General features: G+C 28.6%; 1 protein-coding gene across 1 annotated transcript in view; it reads right to left on the reverse strand.

Annotated features, from left to right (window-relative positions):
* Positions 1-9,326: 9,326 nt before the first annotated feature.
* The window catches only part of LOC139859794 (uncharacterized), a 40,797-nt gene continuing 24,423 nt past the window's right edge, over positions 9,327-25,700 (reverse strand). Inside the window, exons 2-5 of the mRNA XM_071848568.1 lie at positions 16,891-17,260; positions 13,168-13,464; positions 12,461-12,870; positions 9,327-9,363 (exon numbers count right to left, since the gene is read on the reverse strand). Of these exons, the coding sequence (XP_071704669.1) occupies positions 9,327-9,363; positions 12,461-12,870; positions 13,168-13,464; positions 16,891-17,260 (1,114 nt within the window). The remainder of the gene's footprint in view (positions 9,364-12,460; positions 12,871-13,167; positions 13,465-16,890; positions 17,261-25,700) is intronic.

Below are 25,700 nucleotides of genomic sequence, written 5' to 3' on the forward strand. Positions count from 1 at the left end.
TATATATATATATATATATATATATATATATATATATATATATATATATATATATATATATATATATATATATATATAGGTATATATGATAATTAAATACGATGTTATATTAATATTTTGATTATTATCTTTTGTATTATTATTAATGAATATATTAATTAGGTGCAATTTAAAATAAAATTATATAAATCTATGATTACTATGTATAATTACTATTATATGTACATTGTAATGCATATAATTATTCAAATATGTAATTAGTGAAATATAAGATTAATATATTATATGTATTTATAAGTTAAAGTATAGATGTTATATTAATATTTTGATTATTATCTTTTGTATTATTATTAATGAATATATTAATATTAATATTTGTATTATTAGTATTATTATATAAAATGAAATTTGATATGTATAAGTGTTATATTATTGATATTATTATTATTATCATTAACAAAACTAATATTATTATAAGTAGTGTTATTAATAGTATTATTAATAATATTATTGTTATCATTTTTATTATAATTATTATTATTAAAGTTATTAAATTTATCATTTTCTTTTATTATTATTGATATAATTATCAGTATTATTAATTTTATTATTATTATTTATATAATTATTACTAGTAGTAATATTAAAATACGTATATATTATACAAGTTGTAATCAAATACAAATACATACATAAAATACTATTATATATAAATAGATATATAGATGTAGATAGATATAAATATATACGGATATATATAGCAGATAAGTAAAGAAATACAGCTATATAATATAGTAAATATATATAAATTTATATATAGATATATATATAAATATAAATACGATTATAAACTCACAAGGATCCAAATCAGTTGCCTATATCCATTAACTTTATCACGCTTTTGTTTCTGTCTATAAACTGGAATGCAAATCGAATGGGATCACAGAGAAACAACAAATTCAGTTACCCATCGATTTCTTTTATTTTTTTTAAATATATTCATGTACGATCGAATATTTCTTGTCCACTTAATCAACCTATGAAACAAAATTTAATTGAGTCACTTTTGCTGTAACAATATCACTTACCCTCTATATGACCCTCTACTATTGCAATTCGAATTAAAACATAAAAATTAAACTAAAGTTTTGAAGAAAACAGTCGGGTTTCTCTGTTCTTGAACTCGATTTACAATAGCCCAATTTCAAATCCAATTTCAAAATCTACAAATGCAAAGTTGTTGTAAATCATCCATTTAAACTATCCGAAAAGCCTCAACTTCCAATTTTTCAAAACAAGATCGAATTTCGAAGTCAAACTTTTAGAATCAAAAAGTCAACCTTTGTTCTTCATCAAAATTTGGATTCGTTCTTGTGTTTCATATCAAATTAAAGGTCCAGAAAGTTTTTAGGAGAGTATTGAAACCTATTTCATGTAGAATGGATGAGCTAAAACGTTTAAAAAATCGATTTTGATGTTTGAAGTTTTGTTCTTGTTCTTCGCTAGATACATCAGTTTTTTTTTTTTAGTTTTATTATTTTTTTAACAAATACATCCAATACCAGTCGGCTTAATTCAGTTACAAGTTTTAATTAAAACCTTAATAAGTTAGTATTGTATGTTATGTGATTTTGGCAGCTGGTGTTTGAAAGAAAGAAGAAGAAAAGGAAGTAAGGAAAAACAGGTTTTATATATATTGGGTTGCCTTAATTACAAAACAATGGAATTAGCCGGATGGTTAAGCAGGGTTGCGAGTGAGCGAGGGGTCGCGGGTTCGAGCCCCGTCTTGGGCAAATTCTTTTTAGCACGATTTTAAAGGGTATACACTCATTTTTTCTAATTATTATTATTATTATTATTATTATTATTATTATTATTATTATTATTATTATTATTATTATTATTATTATTATTATTATTATTATTATTATTATTATTATTATTTGTTAATATTAATTATTATTATTATGATAATTATTAGTAATGTTGTTATCATTATTAGTATTACAAATTATTAATATTATTATTATTATTACAAATACAAGAATTAATAATAATTATTATTATTATTATTATTATTATTATTATCATTATTATTATTATTATTATTATTATTATTATTATTATTATTATTATTATTATTATTATTATAGTTATAGTTACAAATTTAAATAATATTATTATTATTGCTAAGTTAATTATTATTATTACTAACATACTACGATTTATTATTATTATCATTAAATATTAGTATTATTATATTTACAATTGTTAGTATCATTATTATTACTATTATTATTATTATTATTATTATTATAGGTATTATTATATTATTATGTGTATTATAATTAGTAACAATATTATTAACACTATTATCATTATTGTAAATATTATTATTATTAGTATTAGTATCATTTTTAAACATTAGTATTATTAATCTATTTATAATTAATATTGTTAATATTACTAAACTTTTTATTTAAAAACTGTTATTATCATTACTATAAGATTTATTAATAAAACTATCATTAATATTATGACTATGAGAATCATTAATATTATTGTCATTATTAATACTAGTATTTTCATTATTATTATTTTAATCACTAATAATGTTATTCTAGTATTGTTATAATCACTATTTTATCAAACAAATGAAATATGAATATATAAAATATTTAATACATATGACATAACAAAACTTATATTTTTAAAAAATGTATATATATAAAATTAATATATATTAATAATGAAATATAAAAGTTACTAATATAAAAATTATATCACTAATAAATATATATATATATATTTGTTCGATTGCGATTATACGTTTTAATATATACACAAATGATATAGGTTCGTGAATCCGATGCCAACCCTGCATTGTTCAATATCGTCATATGTATTTTTACTACAAAATACAGTATTGTGAGTTTCATTTGCTCCCTTTTTAAATGCTTTTGCAATATATATATATATATTTTTGGGACTGAGAATACAAGCGCTAATTTTATAACTGTTTTACGAAATAGACACAAGTAATCGAAACTACATTCTATGGTTGAATTATCCCGGAATGATGGCGAATTTATCATGTCCGAAGTTGTCCCGGAATGATGGCGAATTTATCATGTCCGAAGTTGTCCCGGAATGATGGCGAATTTATCATGTCCGAAGTTGTCCCGGAATGATGGGGATATTCTATATGCAATTTGTTAAGGTTGATTACCAGGTGTTCAATCCATATGAATGAATTTTTATGCATGATGTTTATGGGAAATGGGAATATTAAATCTTGTGGTCTATTAAAATGATGAAAATTATTGTTTACGATAAACCTATGAACTCACCAACCTTTTGGTTCAAACTTGAAAGCATGTTTATTCTCAGGTATTAAAGAAATCCTCCGCTGTGCATTTGCTCATTTTAGAGATTTTACTTGGATTCATTCATGACATATTTCGAAAGACGTTGCATTCGAGTCGTTGAGTTCATCAAGATTATTATTAATTCAATTATAGGTGGATATATTATGAAATGGTATGCATGCCGACAACTTTCGATGTAAAGAAAGTTTGTCTTTTAAAAACGAATGCAATGTTTGTAAAATGTATCATATAGAGGTCAAATACCTCGCGATGTAATCAACTATTGTGAATCATTTATAATGCATATGAACGGGGCATTTCAGTTGGTATCAGAGCGGTGGTCTTAGCGAACCAGGTCTTGCATTAGTGTGTCTAACTGATAGTTGTTAAGATGCATTAGTGAGTCTGGACTTTGACCGTGTCTGCATGTCAAAAGTTTTGCTTATCATTTCGTGTCGAAAATTACCTGCTTATCATTCTTAGGGAATCACTTGCTTATCATTCTTAGTCTAGACACATCTTACTGCATTGATTGCATAAATAGTGTATAGACAAAAATTCATATCTTAGCGTATCTGTTACTGTAGACTTTGCCTGACAGCTTCCGTAGATTCCTTCGTAACTTATGAGATTTTAGTATTATATATGCATATGTAAATTATGTATTGCAGTGTACTAATCTACATCCAATAATCTAATTCATATCGAAAATCAATTCCCTGATCGTACGAAATGGATCCTTCAACTAGTTCCAGTTCCTCGAATTCCTACAGCTATTCCGATATGGATTTCCACTCGAGCTCCGAAAGCAGTATAACCCGAATGAATCAACCAATTATCCATCATCTATTCTGGATGAATTAGGGATGGGTTTGTAGCCTACTTAATCAATGGAGACGCGAACAAGGCGATCCCTTTCACCAACCGAATTCACCTCTTGGTGAAGAACCTGAAGCACTTACCGGTGAACCTGTTCGTAACACTATTTCCATCCTCATTTCCAGGATAGCTCGTCATGATTATATTCTATCCACAATTCTAAACCTTATTCATTCGCTCGTTCCTACCGACAATCATCCCGGAGTAATAACAGAAGTCAACGAGCTTCGCGCCTGAGTTGTAGCCTTGAAAAATATGGTGCAAAACGTACCAGCTTCAGCAACATCATCGGCACCAGCAGTACCACCAACATCAATATCAGTACCACCAACAACCCAAGTTTCAACATCACATGCATCAACATCTCATTCTGTACCTCGATTATAATCATCATTCTACGTACCGTTCTACATCAATTATCTTCATTCTCCCTGGCAATTATGTAATCTCTAATGTTTTAGAGATTATGTATTCTAGTGCAAACGGTAAATCAAATGAGTTTAATACTATATTGACTCATTAAATCCATGATTACATCTGAAGAAAATATATATGTATGTATATTTTCATAAAGATTGTAATTAAAAGTTCTTTTGTACAAACTGTTAATGGTGAAAATATTTTAACGGGTAGGTAATACCCGAGGAATATTTAGATTTCACATTAATAAGTTACACTGTACATTTTTCCAATCTGATTAAACAGTCATTTACTATTGTACTTACATCCACTGATATACGTATCCGTTCACCGCAGAATAACCATTTTCATTCAATTTCATATTTGGATTTTGACCTATCAGAAACCAACAAGTGGCATAATGAAGAAAACATTGGTCAAAAATAAAATTTGTTAGAAACAAACAAACTAACTATGAGAAATTCTGTTAAGAATCAACGCTAACTATTCCTAGCTAACTGTTCCTAGCTAACTGTTAATTCCTTATTACATTTATTTATCGCAATTTATTTATCGCAATTTTAATTCTCGCAATTTTATTTATCGTTATTTAATTTCTGTTATTTATTTTTATGCACTTTAAATATCGGGACACGTATACAATGTTTTGACATATCATATCGACGTCATCTATATATATTATTTGGAATAACCATAGACACTCTATATGCAGTAATGATCGAGTTCTCTATACAGGGTTGAGGTTGAATCTAAAATAATACATATATACCTTGAGTTGTGATCGAGTCTGAGACATGTATACAATGGGTCACGATACATATTAATTAATTCCAATATTATATATTAAACTATATATGAATTATTGAATTACTAATTGTGGACTGCTAACTGTGGACTGCCAACATTGGATAATTAAAATGAATTAAAATATTGATTATAACATATGAAACTAAACATTTCTTCAAGTTTTCCACTTGATTTCATCTTAAACCTCATTTGTATCTTGACGATTCCAATCTGCGTTCAAACCTTTCATAATTCTTGAAAACACCTCAATCGGGAGGATGAACCAACCGCACTTCATCTACGGAAGAAAATATTTATGCATATAGATATGCACCTGAAAACACTCGGAACCTGAGTAAACATTTAACAACTATATGTGCTAGCTCCTTTGGCGTTGTTATTATCGAATATAACTTTACAATCCCTCTTCAAAGTAGCTAATTGTCACAGCTCCAGCAAGACAACTTAAACTTTTCATCCGGAGTAGCCTTATTATAATTCGGATATATACGATTACCCTATTCATCATCGTTACCGGAGAACCGTTTATATTCCACCACATTAGCAGTAAACTTACCAGCAACTTCATTACTCATTGGCTTAAGTCTCTCCGAAGAACCATTATATTTGTTCGTTAAAATCTATTCATATACTCATCCACATCTTATAACGAGAATTTCCACATCAATTATCGGGAATCAGCAATCAGTACTTTGAAAACTCGCAACATGCCTACATCAACAGTTATATGTATATATATATAACGTTTATCTCTTAGAATTATGATCTTCCATTCTGAAATTCTGAAAAGCATCCAGTCTACGAATCAATACTTCAAAGTTTGAAAAAGTTGAATGAAGCAGCAAAAACTATAAACGACCTTAACAGTCGGAAGTTTGAAGATAAAGAATAATGTGTTGGTAAAGCTCAGAAAAGTTGAAACTAGAAAACGGATTGAGCAAACCCTGAAGGAGGCTATGGACAAATCACAAAGACTAAAACTGCCTTCAAAGAATCCAAATGACTCAGTATCTGCTAAAGTCATTAACGAATACCTTGCTTCGGTCTCTAACCCTTTACGAACAAATCTCTTCATCATCTATCGATATTAGAAATTCTAAGATATCATCGTATCTTTCATTATAAATATCCTCCATATTTCTGAAGATATTTCCACAATTATTCTTATCTGAAATCATCTACCTCTTTGCGTTATCTGTATTACATCATAAAAGAAACTATTTTAGTTTCTAAATTCTGAAACCTTCGAGTTTAAAATATGAATGTTTTTGAAGTAGTGTTGGGAACTGAAGCATGAGTTAGTATAATATAATGACACTTGATCAACGTGATTATATTACAGTAAGTCATGCTGAGTTTCTAATGGAACTTGATGATTCACAGACCATATAGTCATCAGGTGCCATGTTACATGACTCTTACATTCTACCTAATCTCCAAACATATTAAGATCATATCTTTTTGATAAATCTATTTTTCCAGGATATTCTGGTAATTTGAAAAATCAAGATCGTGTCATTACAATTTCCTTCTTAGAACAATAACTATGTTCATTCCAAATTTCATATCTACAAATTCTGGACCATTATTTGCTTGAGTTAAAAGTTGGGAAGAGAAAACAAAAGCATAGAGCTTCGAAATATAAGGAAGAATATAAAGCCCGATGACAACACATAAATTACAAACCGTGTATATCAATGTTTATCGCAACATAAAGACACGGTAGAATTAAAAACACTATAACCCCAAGGGCAAAGTAGAAGAAAATAGATTTCTCCGGTGGAAGTTGGAAAAGGAGAATGATTGTTGCATTAGTCTGGATAAGAACAAGGATCAGAACTGGATTAAGCATTTTCACAATCTTTTGAATTTGGGAATTGAGTATAGGAGTGGAAAAACTAAAGGAACGGAAGAAGTTAATTTATAGTGAAATATCTGATAAAGAAACCAAGGCAGATCTTCGCATTCAATTAGAGAGATCATAATTTCCTGAATTACCGAAGAATCAAATCTTATATAGATTCGAAGATTATCTCTAAATCCCTTAAATGTCGAAAATCAACCGTGACTACGTCACCGGTTAAGTCGAACCTTCATTTATTCTTTTCACTCTTTTGTGATAACTTCACTCGTACTCTTCACATAAATGAATTATGTTATCCATATTACCCATTGATGATAAAATTCTAGTTATCAACTCATATGAGTCATGAAAACATATTTATTGTCAGCAATGATGATCCCACTCAAATTTTGGGACGAAATTTCTTTAACGGGTAGGTACTGTGACGACCCAGAAATTTTTGACCAAATTTAAACTTTATTCATATATGATTACGACACGATAAGCAAAGTTTGTAAAGCTGAGTCTCAAAATTTTGGAACAATTACATGACTGCATTTGCCCTTTTTACTATTCCCAATGATTCACGAACAATTTATTTGTAAACAAATATAGTTAAGTATATATATATATATATATATATATATATATATATATATATATATATATATATATATATATATATATATATATATATATATATGATAGTTAAAAATTATAAAGTAAAATTTAAATATTTGAATAAATTATATAAAATAAAATACGAAATAATTAGGTGCAATTTAAAATAAAATTATATAAATCTATGATTACTACATATAATTACTATTATATGTACATTGTAATGCATATAATTATTCAAATATGTAATTAGTGAAATATAAGATTAATATATTATATGCATTTATAAGTTAAAGTATAGATGTTATATTAATATTATGATTATTATCTTTTGTATTATTATTAATGATAATATTAATATTAATATTTATATTATTAGTATTATTATATAAAATGAAATTTGATATGTATAAGTGTTATATTATTGATATTATTATTATTATTATTATCATTAACAAAACTAATATTATTATAAGTAGTGTTATTAATAGTATCATTAATAATATTATTGTTATCATTTTTATTATAATTATTATTATTATTAAAGTTGTTAAAATTATCATTTTATTTTATTATTATTGATATTATTACCAGTATTATTAATTTTATTATTATTATTATATAATTATTACTAGTAGTAATATTAAAATACTATATATTATACAAGTTGTAATCAAATACAAATACATACATAAAATACTGTTATATATAAATAGATATATAGATGTAGATAGATATAAATATATACGAATATATATAGCAGATAAGTAAATAAATACAGCTATATAATACAGTAAATATATATAAATTTATATATAGATATATATATATAAATATTAATACAATTATAAATTCACAAGGATCCAAATCAGTTGCCTATATCCATCAACTGTATCACGCTTTTGTTTTTGTCTATAAACTGGAATGCAAATCGAATGGGATCACAGAGAAACAACCAATTCAGTTACCCAACGATTTCTTTTATTTTTTTAAATATATTCATGTACGATCGAATATTTCTTGTCCACTCAATCAAGCTACGAAACAAAATTTAATTGAGTCACTTTTGCTGTAACAATATCACTTACCCTCTATATGACCCTCTGCTATTGCAATTCGAATTAAAACATAAAAATTAAACTAAAGTTTTGAAGAAAACAGTCGGGTTTCTCTGTTCTTGAACTTGATTTACAATAGCCCAATTTCAAATCCAATTTCAAAATCTACAAATGCAGAGTTGTTGTAAATCATCCATTTAAACTATCTGGAAAGCCTCAACTTCCAATTTTTCAAAACAAGATCGAATTTTGAAGTCAAACTTTTAGAATCAAAAAGTTAACCTTTGTTCTTCATCAAAATTTGGATTCGTTCTTGTGTTTCATATCAAATTAAAGGTCCAAAAAGTTTTTAGGAGAGTATTGAAACCTATTTCATGTAGAATGCATGAGCTAAAACGTTTGAAAAATTGATTTTGATGTTTGAAGTTTTGTTCTTGTTCTTCGCTAGATACAACAGTTTTTTTTTAGTTTTTTTTTTTAACAAATACATCCAATACCAGTACACTTAATTCCATTACTAGTTTTAATTAAAACCTTAATTAGTTAGTATCGTGTGTTATGTGATTTTGGCCGATGGTGTTTGAAAGAAAGAAGAAGAAAAGGAAGTAAGGAAAAACGGGTTATATATATATATATATATATATATATATATATATATATATATATATATATATATATATATATATATATATATATATATTGGGTTGCCTTAATTAAAGAAAAATGGAATTAGCCGGATGGTTAAGCAGGGTTGCGGGTGAGCGAGGGGTCGCGGGTTCGAGCCCCGTCTTGGGCAAATTCTTTTTAGCACGATTTTAAAGGGTATACACTCATTTTTTCTAATTATTATTATTATTATTATTATTATTATTATTATTATTATTATTATTATTATTATTATTATTATTATTATTATTATTTGTTGTTAATATTAATTATTATTATTATTATGATGATTATTAATAATGTTGTTATCATTATTAGTATTACAAATTATTAATATTATTATTATTATTACAAATTCAAGAATTAATTATTATTATTATTATTATTATTATTATTATTATTATTATTATTATTATTATTATTATTATTATGATTATAGTTACAAATTTGAATAATATTATTAAAATTGCTAAGTTAATTATTATTATTACTAAGATACTATAATTTATTATTATTATCATTAAATATTAGTATTATTATATTTAAAATTGTTAGTATCATTATTATTACTATTATTATTATTATTATTATTATAGGTATTATTATATTATTATGTGTATTATAATTAGTAACAATATTATTAACACTATTATCATTATTGTAAATATTATTATTATTAGTATTAGTATCATTTTTAAACATTAGTATTATTAATCTATTTATAATTAATATTGTTAATATTACTAAACTTTTCATTTAAAAACTGTTATTATCATTACTATAAAATTTATTAATAAAACTATCATTAATATTATCACTATGAGAATCATTAATATTATTGTCATTATTAATACTAGTATTTTCATTATTATTATTTTAATCACTAATAATGTTATTCTAGTATTGTTATAATCACTATTTTATCAAACAAATGAAAGATGTATATATAAAATATTTAATACATATGACATAACAAAAAAAAACACGACCGGGGGGAAGCAAAAAAAATATATATAGGGGCAGGATCAATAGGGAAATAACCAATCGGGGGGAAGCAAAAAAAATAAAAAATTTCATTTTTTTTGGAATTTTTTTTTCCGACATCAAGATCACACGAAAATATGAACATTTAGAAGAGACACTTCGTGATGAATGTCATTATTTAAGTGGGAAAACGATCGACAAAAATTACATTCAAGATAATATTGTTCGTGAAGAATATGAACGTCTTTTTTTCATGTTTTGTGAAGTAAAATTTAGCCCGATTTAGAGTTTAGGGTTTAGGGTTTAGGGTTTGGTGTTTTGGGTTTATTCCATAAACTCAAAACACCAAACCCTAAACCCTAAACCCTAAACCTTAAATTTTAAACCGTTCGTGTTAAAAACTCAATCTAAATCCTAAATCTAAACCCTAAATCTAAACCCTAAACCCTAAATTTCTAAACCCTAATATCTAAACCCTATAAACCCTAATATCTAAACCCCAATAGCTAAAAACTCAACATATGCTCGAAAAACACGATAATTGTTATATATTACTTCTTCGAGCGTTTTCCCGCCAAAATAAAAATATTTATCACAAAGTGTCTCTACTAAATGTTCATATTTTCATCTCATTTATAATGTTCGTGAACAAAGTTTTTTCAAAAAACGAAAAAAAAAAATTTTTGCTTCCCCCCGAATGGTTACTTCCCTCTTGATCCTACCCCTATATATATATATATATATATATATATATATATAATTAATATATATTAATAATGAAATATAAAAGTTACTGATATAAAAATTATATCACTAATAAATATATATATTTGTTCGATTACGATTATACATTTTAATATATACATAAATGATATAGGTTCGTGAATCCGAGGCCAACCCTGCATTGTTCAATATCGTCATATGTATTTTTACTACAAAATACAGTATTGTGAGTTTCATTTGCTCCCTTTTTAAATGCTTTTGCAATATATATATTTTTGGGACTGAGAATACATGTGCTACTTTTATAACTGTTTTACGAAATACACACAAGTAATCGAAACTACATTCTATGGTTGAATTATCGAAATAGAATATGCCTTTTTTATCATGTCCGAAGTTGTCCCGGAATGATGGCGAATTTATCATGTCCGAAGTTGTCCCGGAATGATGGCGAATTTATCATGTCCGAAGTTGTCCCGGATCCGAAGTTGTCCCGGAATGATGGCGAATTTATCATGTCCGAAGTTGTCCCGGAATAATGGGGATATTCTATATGCAATTTGTTAAGGTCGATTACCAGGTGTTCAATCCATATGAATGAATTTTTATGCATGATGTTTATGGGAAATGGGAATATTTAATCTTGTGGTCTATTAAAATGATGAATTTTATTGTTTACGATAAACCTATGAACTCACCAACCATTTGGTTGACACTTGAAAGCATGTTTATTCTCAGGTATTAAAGAAATCCTCTGCTGAGCATTTGCTCATTTTAGAGATACTACTTGGAGTCATTCATGACATATTTCGAAAGACGTTGCATTCGAGTCATTGAGTTCATCAAGATTATTATTAATTCAATTATAATTGGATATATTATGAAATGGTATGCATGCCGACAACTTTTGATGTAAAGAAAGTTTGTCTTTTAAAAACGAATGCAGTGTTTGTAAAATGTATCATATAGAGGTCAAATAACTCGCGATGTAATCAACTATTGTCAATCGTTTATAATGTATATGAACGGGGCATTTCAAAACAAAGTCACCAACCGCATACGTGATGAGTCTAACTCTCTTATCATAGTACCTTGCGATGCATTGCTTGTTGATAGCTTCACATGTGGCTGCCATTTCTCTGCGCTCTTCCAGTAAATCCAGGTTAGTGCGCAGATCCCTAGAGTTCTTGTCTTGACTGAATGACAGTGTTTGCTCTGTGGGTATAGCTATCTCCGTAAGCAAGACCACTTCTGAGCCATATACCAGGCTAAAAGGTGTCTCTCCAGTGCTATTTATCGGTGTCGTGTGGTGCGCCCAAAGGACTTTAGGAAGCTGATCCACCCATCCTCTTCGTTGCTTTCCTAACCTTCCTTTGATGGCATGGACTGTGTCTCTATTGCTGACTTCGTATTGTCCATTGGCTTGAGGGTGCGAGACCGATGTAAAGCTTTGTTTTATGTTCAGCCCTTGACACCAACTACGAAAAGGTTCACCTTCGAACTGCGTTCCGTTATTGCTCACTATTTAATTAGCGATGCCAAACCTGCAAAAAATGCTTTCCCAGAAAAAAAATCCATCACCTTTTTACTCGTGATTTTGTTTAGTGGTTTTGCTTCTACCCATTTGGTGAAGAAGTCAATCGCGACTACCAAGTAATTTAGTGCTTCCCGATCTAACGGGGAACGCCCCCACTATGTCGATAGCCCATTTGCAGAAAGGTCATGGCGACATTATGGGAATCATTGGGTGCCGTGGAGCCTTACTGATGGGCGCATGCAATTGACATTCTTGGCATACTCTTATCCTTTCAGCCGCATCGTTGTAGATGCTGGGCCAGTAATAGCCCAATCTTTTGATTTTTTCTGCCACCGTTCTAAAACCAGAGTGCAAAGCGAAAGCTCCTGCGTGAACTTCGTCTATGATCTTCTTGGCTTGCTTGGGCCTGACGCAGCGAAAGCTTGGCCCAAGATATGACTTCCTATATAGGACATTATCGCGTAATTCGTACATCGGAGCTTTGACTCTTATCTTTTTGGCTTCTTCGTCATCTTCGGGTAGCGACCCCGTCTTTAGGAATTCAATTATGTTGGTAATCTGAAACATCCGAAACTAATCATCCGGACGATGTCCATATTGATTACAAACGAATTACAACAGTTGATAACATCGCGAGGTACTTGACCTCTATATGATACATTTTACAAATGTTGCATTTATTCTTAAAAGGCAATCTATCTTTACATCAAGATTTGACATATTCGCCTAACATTTCATTAAACCCAAATGACCTAATCTGTCATTTACTTCTTATTAGTCTCTAATGAACTTCAATAACTTGAATGCAACGTTCTTGAATCATGGCTTAAATGGTCCCAAGTAGTATCCTTAACATGAGCAAATGCACAGCGGAAGACTTAATTCATACCTGAGAATAACATGCTTTAAAACGTCAACATAAAGTTGGTGAGATATAAAGGTTTGATGCTAGCAGCGTTATAACAATGGACCACAAGATTTAAAGTTTATACATAATACACTCCTCATGTATGAAAAGTCGTTGAGCACTTGGTAACCATACTTAACATTTAAATCACAGCAGCATATTCTTAAATAAACCCTACACCGTACCAAGTGTAGTAACGAAACGAAGTACTGTGCAACCGTTAAAAACTGGTCGTCCAGCCCGGTTGGGGTTGTCAGGCCCGATAGATCTATCAACAGGATTCGCGTTTACGCTCCTCACGTAAATATTAGCTACCAAGTATAAAGAAATATGCCATGGTACAACTCAACGTAGAATTTATTTTTGATCACTTGTGTCCATATCGTAAATCATTTATAAAAGTTGCGCATGTATTCTCAGCCCAAAAATATTTAGAGTTTAAAAGTGGGACTATATACACACCTAATGTATTTTGTAGTAAAAATACATATAACATCATTGATAACTTATAAGGTTGGCCTTCGATTCACGAACCTAATCAATTATATATTTACATATTGATTAATATCTAATTAACAAATAAAGTCAATTTACAGTGTACCACAATCCTAATGCTCGAGACTAATATGCAAGAGTTAATAAAATTTTATTTGACTCAAAAAGATTTCCAAAAATTTCTACATAATCATTTATAGTTAAATATTATCATTTTATATTTTTAAATATTTTTACAAAATTTATTAGAGTAATTAATGTATTCCATTTATTAAAACTTTATATATAAAATATACTAAAGTAATAAGTTAACATTTTATAATAATATTTCCATGAAAAAAATAATACTTTTAATAAAAGTGATAAGTTTAGTGTTAACGATAATGATTTTATAGTTTTAATAACAATAATCGATCAAAATAATAATTTGGTAATTTTTAACAAAATATTATTTTTAATAATAGTAATAATCATAATGATAATAATGTTAGATAACGATAAATAAAATAATAAATTGATAGTTTTAATAATATTTACAATCAATATAATAATTTGATAGTTTTAATAAAAATATTAATTATTTTTAATAATATTACAATAATAATAATAATACTAATATTCAGATAATAATAACGTTGATTTTAATGACGACGTAATAATAAAAATATTCATTTTTACTAATTTGTACAAAAGTTCAATTGACTATAACTTCAAATCCGTCCGTAGAATCCATTCGACCTCTAAATGAAAAGTTTATAGTTTTTCGCCACCTTTCCAAAAACATATATATCATATATATTATTTTAATCGCATGAGTAACTAATTCAGATTCTATCCAAAAATATATTTTGACAAAAATAAATTCAAAAGCATACATAATCCTAATTTCTCGAGCACTAGTCAGGGACACACTAATAATAAATAAATGTCAAGTTTTGAGTGCTCACGTATCAATATTGAGATTCAATATTGCAGGAAAGATATAAAACGCAACGGAGGTGATAAACACTAGATTGACTCACGAGCAAAACCCCCGAACATTACCCATAACTTCCATAGCTATTACCCATAATCTGGCTCACTCACTCCCACTCATGAAACCATTTTTGAAAACATTTGGACAGAACCCCGTCATAAAGTTTTGTATATAATTAGTAATAATACTCCTAATCCAAGATCAATCATAAAATAAATCTTAATTAATAATAAGATTAAATCTTAAAATAATCATAAGATTAATAAATCTTAAAATAATAATAATAATAATAATTATAAGTAATTATTACGGAGTATGTTAAATATAGAGGGATAGATAAAATTTTAATAAATAATTAAGTATTACGGAGTACCATTGTTATTGTAAAGTGCATGTGTGTGTGCGTATGTGTTGTCTTAAAGGGAATAAACCAGTAAAAACAGACGTGTTAGATTTATAGCCCATTTCTGATTGCATCCCAGCTGTAACGCATTCATTACAGGAACCCGAAGATATTTATTTATTATATATATTATAATATATTTAATTTTTATAATTAATTAAATTTTATATTATATTTATGTTAATGGTAAAAACATAATTTTTACAAAAATTTACTTTTACGTTGTCACTCTACTAATGTCCCGGTTCCGTTTTTTTTTCCAAAATAAGTTTCGTACATCAAGAAAACTCCGTTTTTTTCCAAAATAAGTTTCGTACATCAAGAAAACTAACCTTTTATGTTTAGTGACTCGTACCTTTGTCAAAATAATGGATTTTCAAACAATTCCACCAAAAATGTAATTTAAACTTTTGAGTGTTGTGGTCATTTACTTTTGTAAATCAAAATCTCTTTGTTTTTCCAAAGTATTTTTAAATTCAAAACGTTTTATATTTAGTAAAATGTTATATTAAAAATCAAAAATATATATTTAACGAACACGTTTTATTTAAATATTTTTTTTATTAAAATCACGGACCGTTAACACTTATAGTTTGACAAAAGGTTTCTAGAAAAACTCCGACTTTTAAGATAACGTTAAAACCTTTGTTTTTATCAAAAAGACTCGTTAATAATTTGACAAAGACAGTTCAGAAATTTATAAAATTATATTATCTTTTACTCTCGCCGATATATGTAGTAATCTTATATCAAAACCTAGTATCACATATCTAATACCTTGTTAACGCTATTAATTAATAAATACATATCGTATATACACATAGATGTTCGTGAATCGTCAGGCTTGGTCAAAAGGGTAACTAATCATCCAAATATAGATTTCAGACTTTCTAGACTCAACATTAAGGTTTTTGCTTATCGTGTCGGAAACATATAGAGTTTAAGGTTTAAATTTGGTCGGAAATTTCCGGGTCGTTACATAATCCAGCAATGCTCAGCTTCTTTGACAACATAGGCTAGTTAATTAGGTTCAATGGATTTCTTGAAGACTTGTTCGACCAACACTTTCTTTTCAAGATGATTAAACGTCAGCGCAGCCAGTTTACTTAATACATATGCCTGCTTGTTCTGACTTCGAGGTATTCGGCTTATCTAGAAATCATCAAACTCGCTGATCAGGGAATGGGCTAGGGATAAATATGCCTGCATTCCTTCATCGTGAGCATCTAAAGTGCCATTAATATGGTTGGCAACAAGCTGGGAATCAACGTATGCTTGGAGTTTCTTGATCCCAATTTCTTTGGCCAGCCTTATTCCCGCCAACAGGGCTTCGTACTCCGCTTCATTGTTTGTCGCCTTAAAGTTTAACCTTAGCGCATAAGTGTGTTCCTCCTTATCGGGACCCGTAAGCAATAGTCCTGCGCCTGCTCCCTCCGGACCACTTGTACCATCAGTATACAACTCCCAAAATTTGGGTACTGATAGTGTAATGTTTTCCAAGTCTAGCATAATTGGCATATCGGAAGTGGTTTCTGCTAGGTAATCTGCTAGTATATGTCCCTTAACTGCGCTTCTGGCACAAAGTTAATCTCGTGTTCTATCAACTCGATTGCCCACTTTGTTAATCGTCCCGACGTTTCTAGTTTATACGGGATTTGTCGGATACGCTGATCTGTCAATTCCACTATGGGATGAGCTTGTGTAGTGACCCGTCCTAATCCGTCTGGACGAAGTCATCAACATCTGGTTCCATTGCGATGATCAACTCTAAATAATGTCTTTACAATGAGCAAATGCACAGCGGAAGATTTCTTTCATACCTGAGAATAAACATGCTTAAAAGTATCAACCAAAAGGTTGGTGAGTTCATAGGTTTATCATAACAATCATTTCAATATATTAATAGACCACAAGATTTCCGTTTATAAATATATATACACTCGCAAGTGTATAAAAGTATTCTATAAGTTGTAGGCACCCGGTAACAAGCCTTAATGTTCATGTTTTACCCTCTGAAATACACCAGATCAGGTGTGTTTAAAATACCCTCGAAGTACTAAAGCATCCCATAGTCAGGATGGGGTTTGTCAGGCCCAATAGATCTATCTTTAGGATTCGCGCCTACAGTACATAGACAAGTAGTTTAATGTTACCAAGCTAAGGGTATATTTCTTTTTTAAACCCACATAGAATTAGTTTTAGTACTTGTGCCTATTTCGTAAAACATTTATAAAACAACGCATGTATTCTCAGCCCAAAAATATATATAAAAAGGGAGTAATGAAACTCACCATACTGTATTTCGTAGTAAAAATACATATAACATTATTGAACAGTGTAAGATTGGTCTTGGATTCACGAACCTAAATTAATTATATATATTTATATGTTGGTCAATATTTATCTAACAAATTAAGTCAAATCATAGTGTACCACAATCCTAATGCTCGAGACTAATATGTAAAAGTTAACAAAAGTCAATTTGACTCAAAATGATTTCCAAAATTTGTTCATGATTATTATATAGTTTAAATATCGTCGTTTATGTTTTTAAATATTTTTAAAAGATTTATTAGAGTAAATAATATAATTTATTTATAAATAAAACTTTATATATATATATATATATATATATATATATATATATATATATATATATATATATATATATATACTTTTATATATCTTAGATAATAAAATTTATAAAGTTTATTGAATATCATAAAAATGTTATGATAGGTTTTATTAAGGTAATTATATTATTGTATTACATTTTTATTTAATAAAATAAAATTGATAATAATAATAAGTAAAAGTTGTATTATTTTGTATTAATAATTATTATTATGCTACTAATAATAATAACAATATTTATATTTACGAAAATGGTATTATAATAATATGATAATTCTTATTAATAATGAAATTTTATATTAACAATGATATTCCTATTAAAAATAATAATTTTTGTAAAGATGGTATTTTAATATTACTAATAATACTAATAATTATTTTAATGATAATAATAATAATAATAATAATAATACTAATCATAACTTTAACGATAATAACGATAGTATTAATAATATTAAAAATAACAATTTTTAATGATAATACTTTTCATTAATAATAATAATAATAATAATAATAGTAATAATAATAATAATAATAATAATAATAATAATAATAATAATAATAATAATAATAATAATAATAATAATAATAATAAGGTAAAAAAACTAGAACGACGATAATAATAATCATTTTTACAAAAAATTCAATTGACGATAACTCCAAATCTATTCATCGGATCCATTCGATGTCTAAAGGAAAAGTTCTTAATTTTTCGCTGGCTTTCCAAGGACATGCATATCTTATACCTTATCTCAATCGCATGTGTAACTAATTCAAGATTCAACATAACCTATCTAAGGGCAATATCAAAAGTACAAGCATGCATAATCCTATTTTCTCGAGCAATAGTCAGGGATACACTATTAATATGTAAAAATTAATTTACGAGTACTCACGTATCAATATTGAGGTTCAATATTGTAGGAAAGGTACGTAGACGCAACGGAGATGATAAACACTAAATTGACCTCGCGAGCATACCTATAATCCATACCCATGACCTTTATAGTTATAACCCATAATTTCCTTAGCCCTATCCTACTCGAAAAACTCATTTTGAGATTATGCGGGCAGAGCGCCGTCGTAGTATTTTATGTATAATACTGATAATAATAATAATACCAAATAATACTAACACTAACAATAATAAGATTAATATTAATAATATTAAAATTAATAATAATAATATTAATAATATATATATATATATATATATATATATATATATATATATATATATATATATATATATATGATTATTTACGGAGTAATATGAGGAATTGAATCACAAAAATTGGAACTCGTTCGACTTTTATAGGCAAGTTAACCTCACCTACCCCTCATTCATTTCCTGTTCGCTCAAAACAAAAGATGTTACCTCATTTTACTTAACATAAATAAATATTAATATTAAATCTTTAGAATTAATTAAATATTATATTATATTATATTTACGTGCGTAGTAAAAATGTAATTTTTGTTCAAACGACTCGTACGTTGTCACTCGACTCATGTACCACTTTCGGTTTTTCAAGCGCACTTTCGTACGTTTAGAAAACTAGCCTTTTACGTTACGCGACGTGTACCTTTAATAATAATTTGACTTATTTATCAAAAATTTACTTTATGAAAAATGTAACTTATTAAATTGAGCATTGTGGTCATTTCCTTCTATAAATCAGGGACTCATTGTTTATCAAAATATATTATTTTAAATCAGAACGGTTTAAGACTAAGTTAAATATATATATATTTTTATTTAGAGTTGTAACTTTATACATAATATGTATGTTTGAAATATTTACCTAGTGATATAATATTTAGTCTTTCAAAACTAAATATATATTTCAAAGTTCGTTTTTAAAATCGTTTAGAAAAATATTATAACTCATAACGTTTTCATTTGAAAACTTGAATAAATACAATTCGTTTATGTATTAACTTTTTAAATATCAATCGCATCTCTAAGCGAATGTTACTATCGTGTACTAGACTAATTTAAAAAAATATATATATTTAATGAACACGTTTTAATGTACGTTGCAGGTTATTCATACATCTAACAACTAACATTCCAACTTACGTTGTTTAAATAAAAACATTTTAATAAACAAGTTCTATTATATCGAAAAATATTTTCGCACGTTTGAGAATAGATCAATCAAGTATTATGAAGTTCAATTCTCCACTAACTTTTGTCTAACTCTCGATAAGTTACACTTTGTTCTCACTTGTAATTTACTTTTACATTTATTTCACATACCTTAAAAAAAATGATTTCTCAAATCAATGTGGGCCTCGTTACAAAGACTCACAATCATACAATGTATCTGATAAATCTATCATTTGATATTATCTTTTAATTTCATCGATAAACTTATATTGAAACAAAATATGTTTATGTAAAGTATTATTTATCTAATACCTTGTTAACGTTTTTAATTAATAAGTATATATATTATATATACATATCAATATACACATAAATGTTCGTAAATCGTCGAGCATAGTCAAAGGGTAATTGATTACATGAATGTAGATTTCAAAACTTTCAAGACTCAACATTACAAATTTTGCTCATCGTGTCAGAATCATATAATGATTAAAGTTTAAATTTGATCAGAAATTTCCGGGTCATCACAGTACCTACCCGTTAAAAGAAATTTCGTCCCGAAATTTGATCGAGGTCGTCATGGTTAACTATAAGAATGTTTTCATGACGAATATGAGGTGATAATAGAGTTTTATCATCATTGAATAATATAGATGAAACAATTTGATTATTCGAAGAGTATAAGTGAAGCTATCGCAAGTGAGTGAAATGAGTAAATGTAGAATTGTTTTAATCGATGACGTAGTTACGATTGATTTTCGGAATTCACGGGATTTAAAGAAAATCTTCGTAATAAGATTTGGTTCTTCAGCGATTAAGGAAATCAGAATCTTCTTTGATTAAATGCAATAATCTGTTTCAATTTCTCTGTCGAGTTTCTCACTATAAATCCGCCCCCTCCGTTTCCTTATTTCCATATATCACTTCTTCTAGTCTTTCTTCTCAATTCACACTTTAAGCCATTCGTTAATATGCTCCATCCCATTCTGATCCTTGATATCCTCCTAACTTTCATATCTATCATTCTTCTCTTCCATCTACCACCGGAAGAATCTATTTACTTCTACTGTACTCTTGGGTTTATAGTGTTTCTAGTTCTCCCGTGTCTTTATATTGCTATATGCATTGACATATGCGGTTTATAACTTCTAGGTGGTTGTTGGGTTTTATATCTTCCTTTATACTTCGATGTCCCTGCTTCTGTCTTTTATAATCATTGTCATCCACAGTTAATGTCCTCTCCTATTTGCTGCGATTTATATTCCAATTTCTAGTTTGGAGTTTTCATTCTTTCGTTTCCTCTTCTTGTGATTAAGCATCGATTGTAATGGTCCAGAATTCGTAGATATGAGTTTCGGAATGAATATAATTAATGTTCTAAGAAGAGAATCGTAATGGTACGATCTTGCTTTGTCAAATTACCAGGATATCCCGGAAAAGACCGAATAATCAAGAAAAATATTTTCTTGATATGTTTAGAGATTAGATAGAATGTAAGAGTCGTGTAAATGACACATGATGATGGTATGTTCTATGAATCATCACGTCCCATTAGAAACTCAGCATGAATTACTGTAATATAATCACGTTGATCAAGTGTCATTATATAATATACTAACTCATGCATCAATTTCCAACACTACTTTAAAAACATTCATAGTTTAAAATCGAAAGTTTACAGAATATAGAAACTAGCAGTTTCTTATATGATGTAATACTAATAGCGCGAAGAGATAAATGATTTCAGATAAGATTAGTTATGAAAATATCTTCCGCAATATCGAGGATATTTATAATGAAAGATATGATAATATCTTAGAATATCTAAGATCAGAGGATGATGAAGAATATTGTCCGCAAGGGTTTAGAGTATGGAGCAAGATATTCGCTAAAGACTTCAGCAGGCATTGAATCATTTGGATTCTTTGAAGGCAGATTTAGCCTTTGTGTTTTGTCCATGGCCTCCTTCATGGTTTGCTCAATTCATTTTCCAGTTCCAACTTTGCTGAGTTTTTCCAACATACTATTCTTTATCATCAAACTTCTGATGGTTAAGGTTGTTTACAGTTTTTGCTGCTTCATCAGAAATTTCTAAATTTAAAGTATTGATTCGTAGACTGGGTGCTTTTCAGAATTTTCAAATTGGAAGGATAATTCTAAGAGATTAATGTTATATGTATACATATATCTGTTGATGTAGGCATGCTGCGAGATTCAAAATACTGATTGCTGATTTCTGGTAATTGGTATGACAATTATTGTTTCAAGATGTAGATAGATATATGATAGGGTATCAATGAATCAATATAGTGGTTTTTCGAAGAGGTTTAAGTCAAAGAATAATAAAGTTGTTGGTACGTTTACTGTTAATGTGATGGGATATAAAAGGTTCTCCGATACCGATGACAAAGGGGCAAACGGATATATCAAAGTTATAATAAGACTTATTCGAATGAAAACTTGAAGTTGATTTGCTGGTGCTGTGACAAAATTGTCTAATTTGAAAAGGAATTGCAAAGTTATTTTCGGTAATAACAACGACAAAGAAGCTAGCACAGATACGTGTTAAACGTTTACTCAAGTTTCGAAAATTTTTAGGTGCATAACTATATGCATCAATCTCTTCTTCCGTAGATGAAGTGCAGTTGGTTCATCCTCTTGAGATGTTTTTTTAAGAATCATGATAGATTTGAACGCTGATTGTAATCGTCAAGATACAAATAAGGTTTAGGATGACATCAAGTGGAAAACTTGAAGAATTGTTTTGTTTCATATGTTATAATCAATATTTTAATTCATTTTAATTGTCCAATGTTGGTAGTCCTCAGTTGATAGTCCACAGTTAGCAATATATAGTATTCGAATTAATTAATACGTGTCGTGACCCGTGTACATGTCTCAGACTCGATCACAACTCAAATTATATATATTATTATAGAATCAACCTCAACCCTGTATAGAGAACTCGATCATTACTGCATATAGAGTGTCTATGGTTATTCCAAATAATATATATAAATGCATCGATATGATATGTCAAAACCTTGTATACGTGTCCCGATATTTAAAGTGCGTAAAAATAAATAACAGAAATTAAATGACGATAAATAAAGTGCGTAAAGTAAATAACAGAAATTAAATGATGATAAATAAAATTGCGATAATTAAATTGCGATAAATAAAATATAATCAGTTAGCTAGGAACAGTTAGCTAGGATTTTTGTTAGCGTGGATTCTTAATAGAATTTCTCATAGTTAATTCATTTGTTTCTAACAAATTTTTATTTTGTCCAATGTTTTCTTCATTATGCCACTTGTTGGATTCTGGTAAATCAATATCCAAATATGAAATTGAATGAAAATGGTTATTTTGCGGTGAACGGATACGTATATCGGTGGTTGTAAATAGGATAGTAAATGACTGTTGAATTCAGATTTGAAAGAATGTACAGTGTAACTTATTAATGTAAAATCTAAATATTCCTCGGGTATTACCTACCCGTTAAAATATTTTTACCATTAACAGTTTGTACAAAAGAATTTTTGATTACAATCTTTATGAAAACATATATACATATATATTTTCTTCAGATATAATCGTGGATTTAATGAGTTAATATGATATTAATCTCATTAGATTTATCGTTAGAACTAGAACACATAATCTCTAAAATATTAGAAATTATATAATCGTCACATAGAATGAAGATAATTGATGTAGAACGATTCGTAGAACGATAATTATACTCGAGGTACAGAATGAGATGTTGAGTCATGTGGTGTTGAAACTTTGTTTGTTGGTGGTACTGGTGTTGATGTTGATGGTACTATTGGCACTAGTGATGTTGCTGACGCTGGTAGGTTTTGCACCACATTTTTCAAAATTGATTACTCGAGCGCGAAGCTCGTTGACTTCTTCCATTATTCCGAAATGAATGTCGGTCAAAACGAGCAGATTAATAAGGTTTAAAATTTTAGATAGAATATAATCGTGGCGAGATATTCAGAAAATGAGTGTGAAAATGGTGTTTCGAATGGATTCGCTGGTAAGTGCTTCAGGTTCATCGCCAAGAGGTGAAGTTGGTTGGTGGAAAGGATCGCTTTCTTCTCATCTCCATTGATTAAGTAGCCTACGAACCCATCTCCAATTCATCCAGAATAAATGATGGCTAATTGGTTGATCCATTCCGGTCACACTGCTACCGGAGCTTATGTGAACATCCATGTCGGAATTAACTGTCGGAGTAACTATCGAAATCTGAGGGACTCGAACTGGTTGAGGGATTTATCTCGTACGATCAGATGAAGAATTTTCGATAAGAAATAGATTAGAGGATGTAGATTAGTACCCTGCAAATACATAATTTACATATGCATATATAATACTAAAATCCCATAAGTTACAGAGGAATCTACGGAAGTTGTCAGGCAAAGGTAACAATAACAGATACGCTAAGATATGAATTTATCTATACAATGTCTATGTAATAGAGGCAGTAAGACGTGTCTAGACTTTAAGGATGATAAGCAAATAATTTTCGACAGTAAATGATAAGCAAAACTTTTGACATGCAGACACGGTCAAAGTCCAGACCCAATAATGCATCTAAACAACTATCAGTTAGACACACTAATGCAAGACCTAGTTCACTAAGGCCATCGCTCTGATACCAACTGTAGTGACCCGTCCTAATTCGTCTGGACGAAGTCATCAACATCTGGTTCCATTGCGATGATCAACTCTAAATAATGTCTTTACAATGAGCAAATGCACAGCAGAAGATTTCTTTCATACCTGAGAATAAACATGCTTAAAAGTGTCAACCAAAAGGTTGGTGAGTTCATAGGTTTATCATAACAATCATTTCAATATATTAATGGACCACAAGATTTCCGTTTATAAATATATGTACACTCGCAAGTGTATAAAAGTATTCTATAAGTTGTAGGCACTCGGTAACAAGCCTTAACGTTCATGTTTTACCCTCTGAAGTACACCAGATCAGGTGTGTTTAAAATAACCTCGAAGTACTAAAGCATCCCATAGTCAGGATGGGGTTTGTCAGGTCCAATAGATCTATCTTTAGGATTCGCACCTACCGTACATAGACAAGTAGTTTAATGTTACCAAGCTAAGGGTATATTTCTGGTTTAAACCCACATAGAATTAGTTTTAGTACTTGTGCCTATTTCGTAAAACATTTATAAAACAGCGCATGTATTCTCAGCCCTAAAATATATATAAAAAGGGAGTAATGAAACTCAC

Source organism: Rutidosis leptorrhynchoides, chromosome 7 (genome assembly GCF_046630445.1).
Source record: "Rutidosis leptorrhynchoides isolate AG116_Rl617_1_P2 chromosome 7, CSIRO_AGI_Rlap_v1, whole genome shotgun sequence".
NCBI lineage: Eukaryota > Viridiplantae > Streptophyta > Magnoliopsida > Asterales > Asteraceae > Rutidosis > Rutidosis leptorrhynchoides.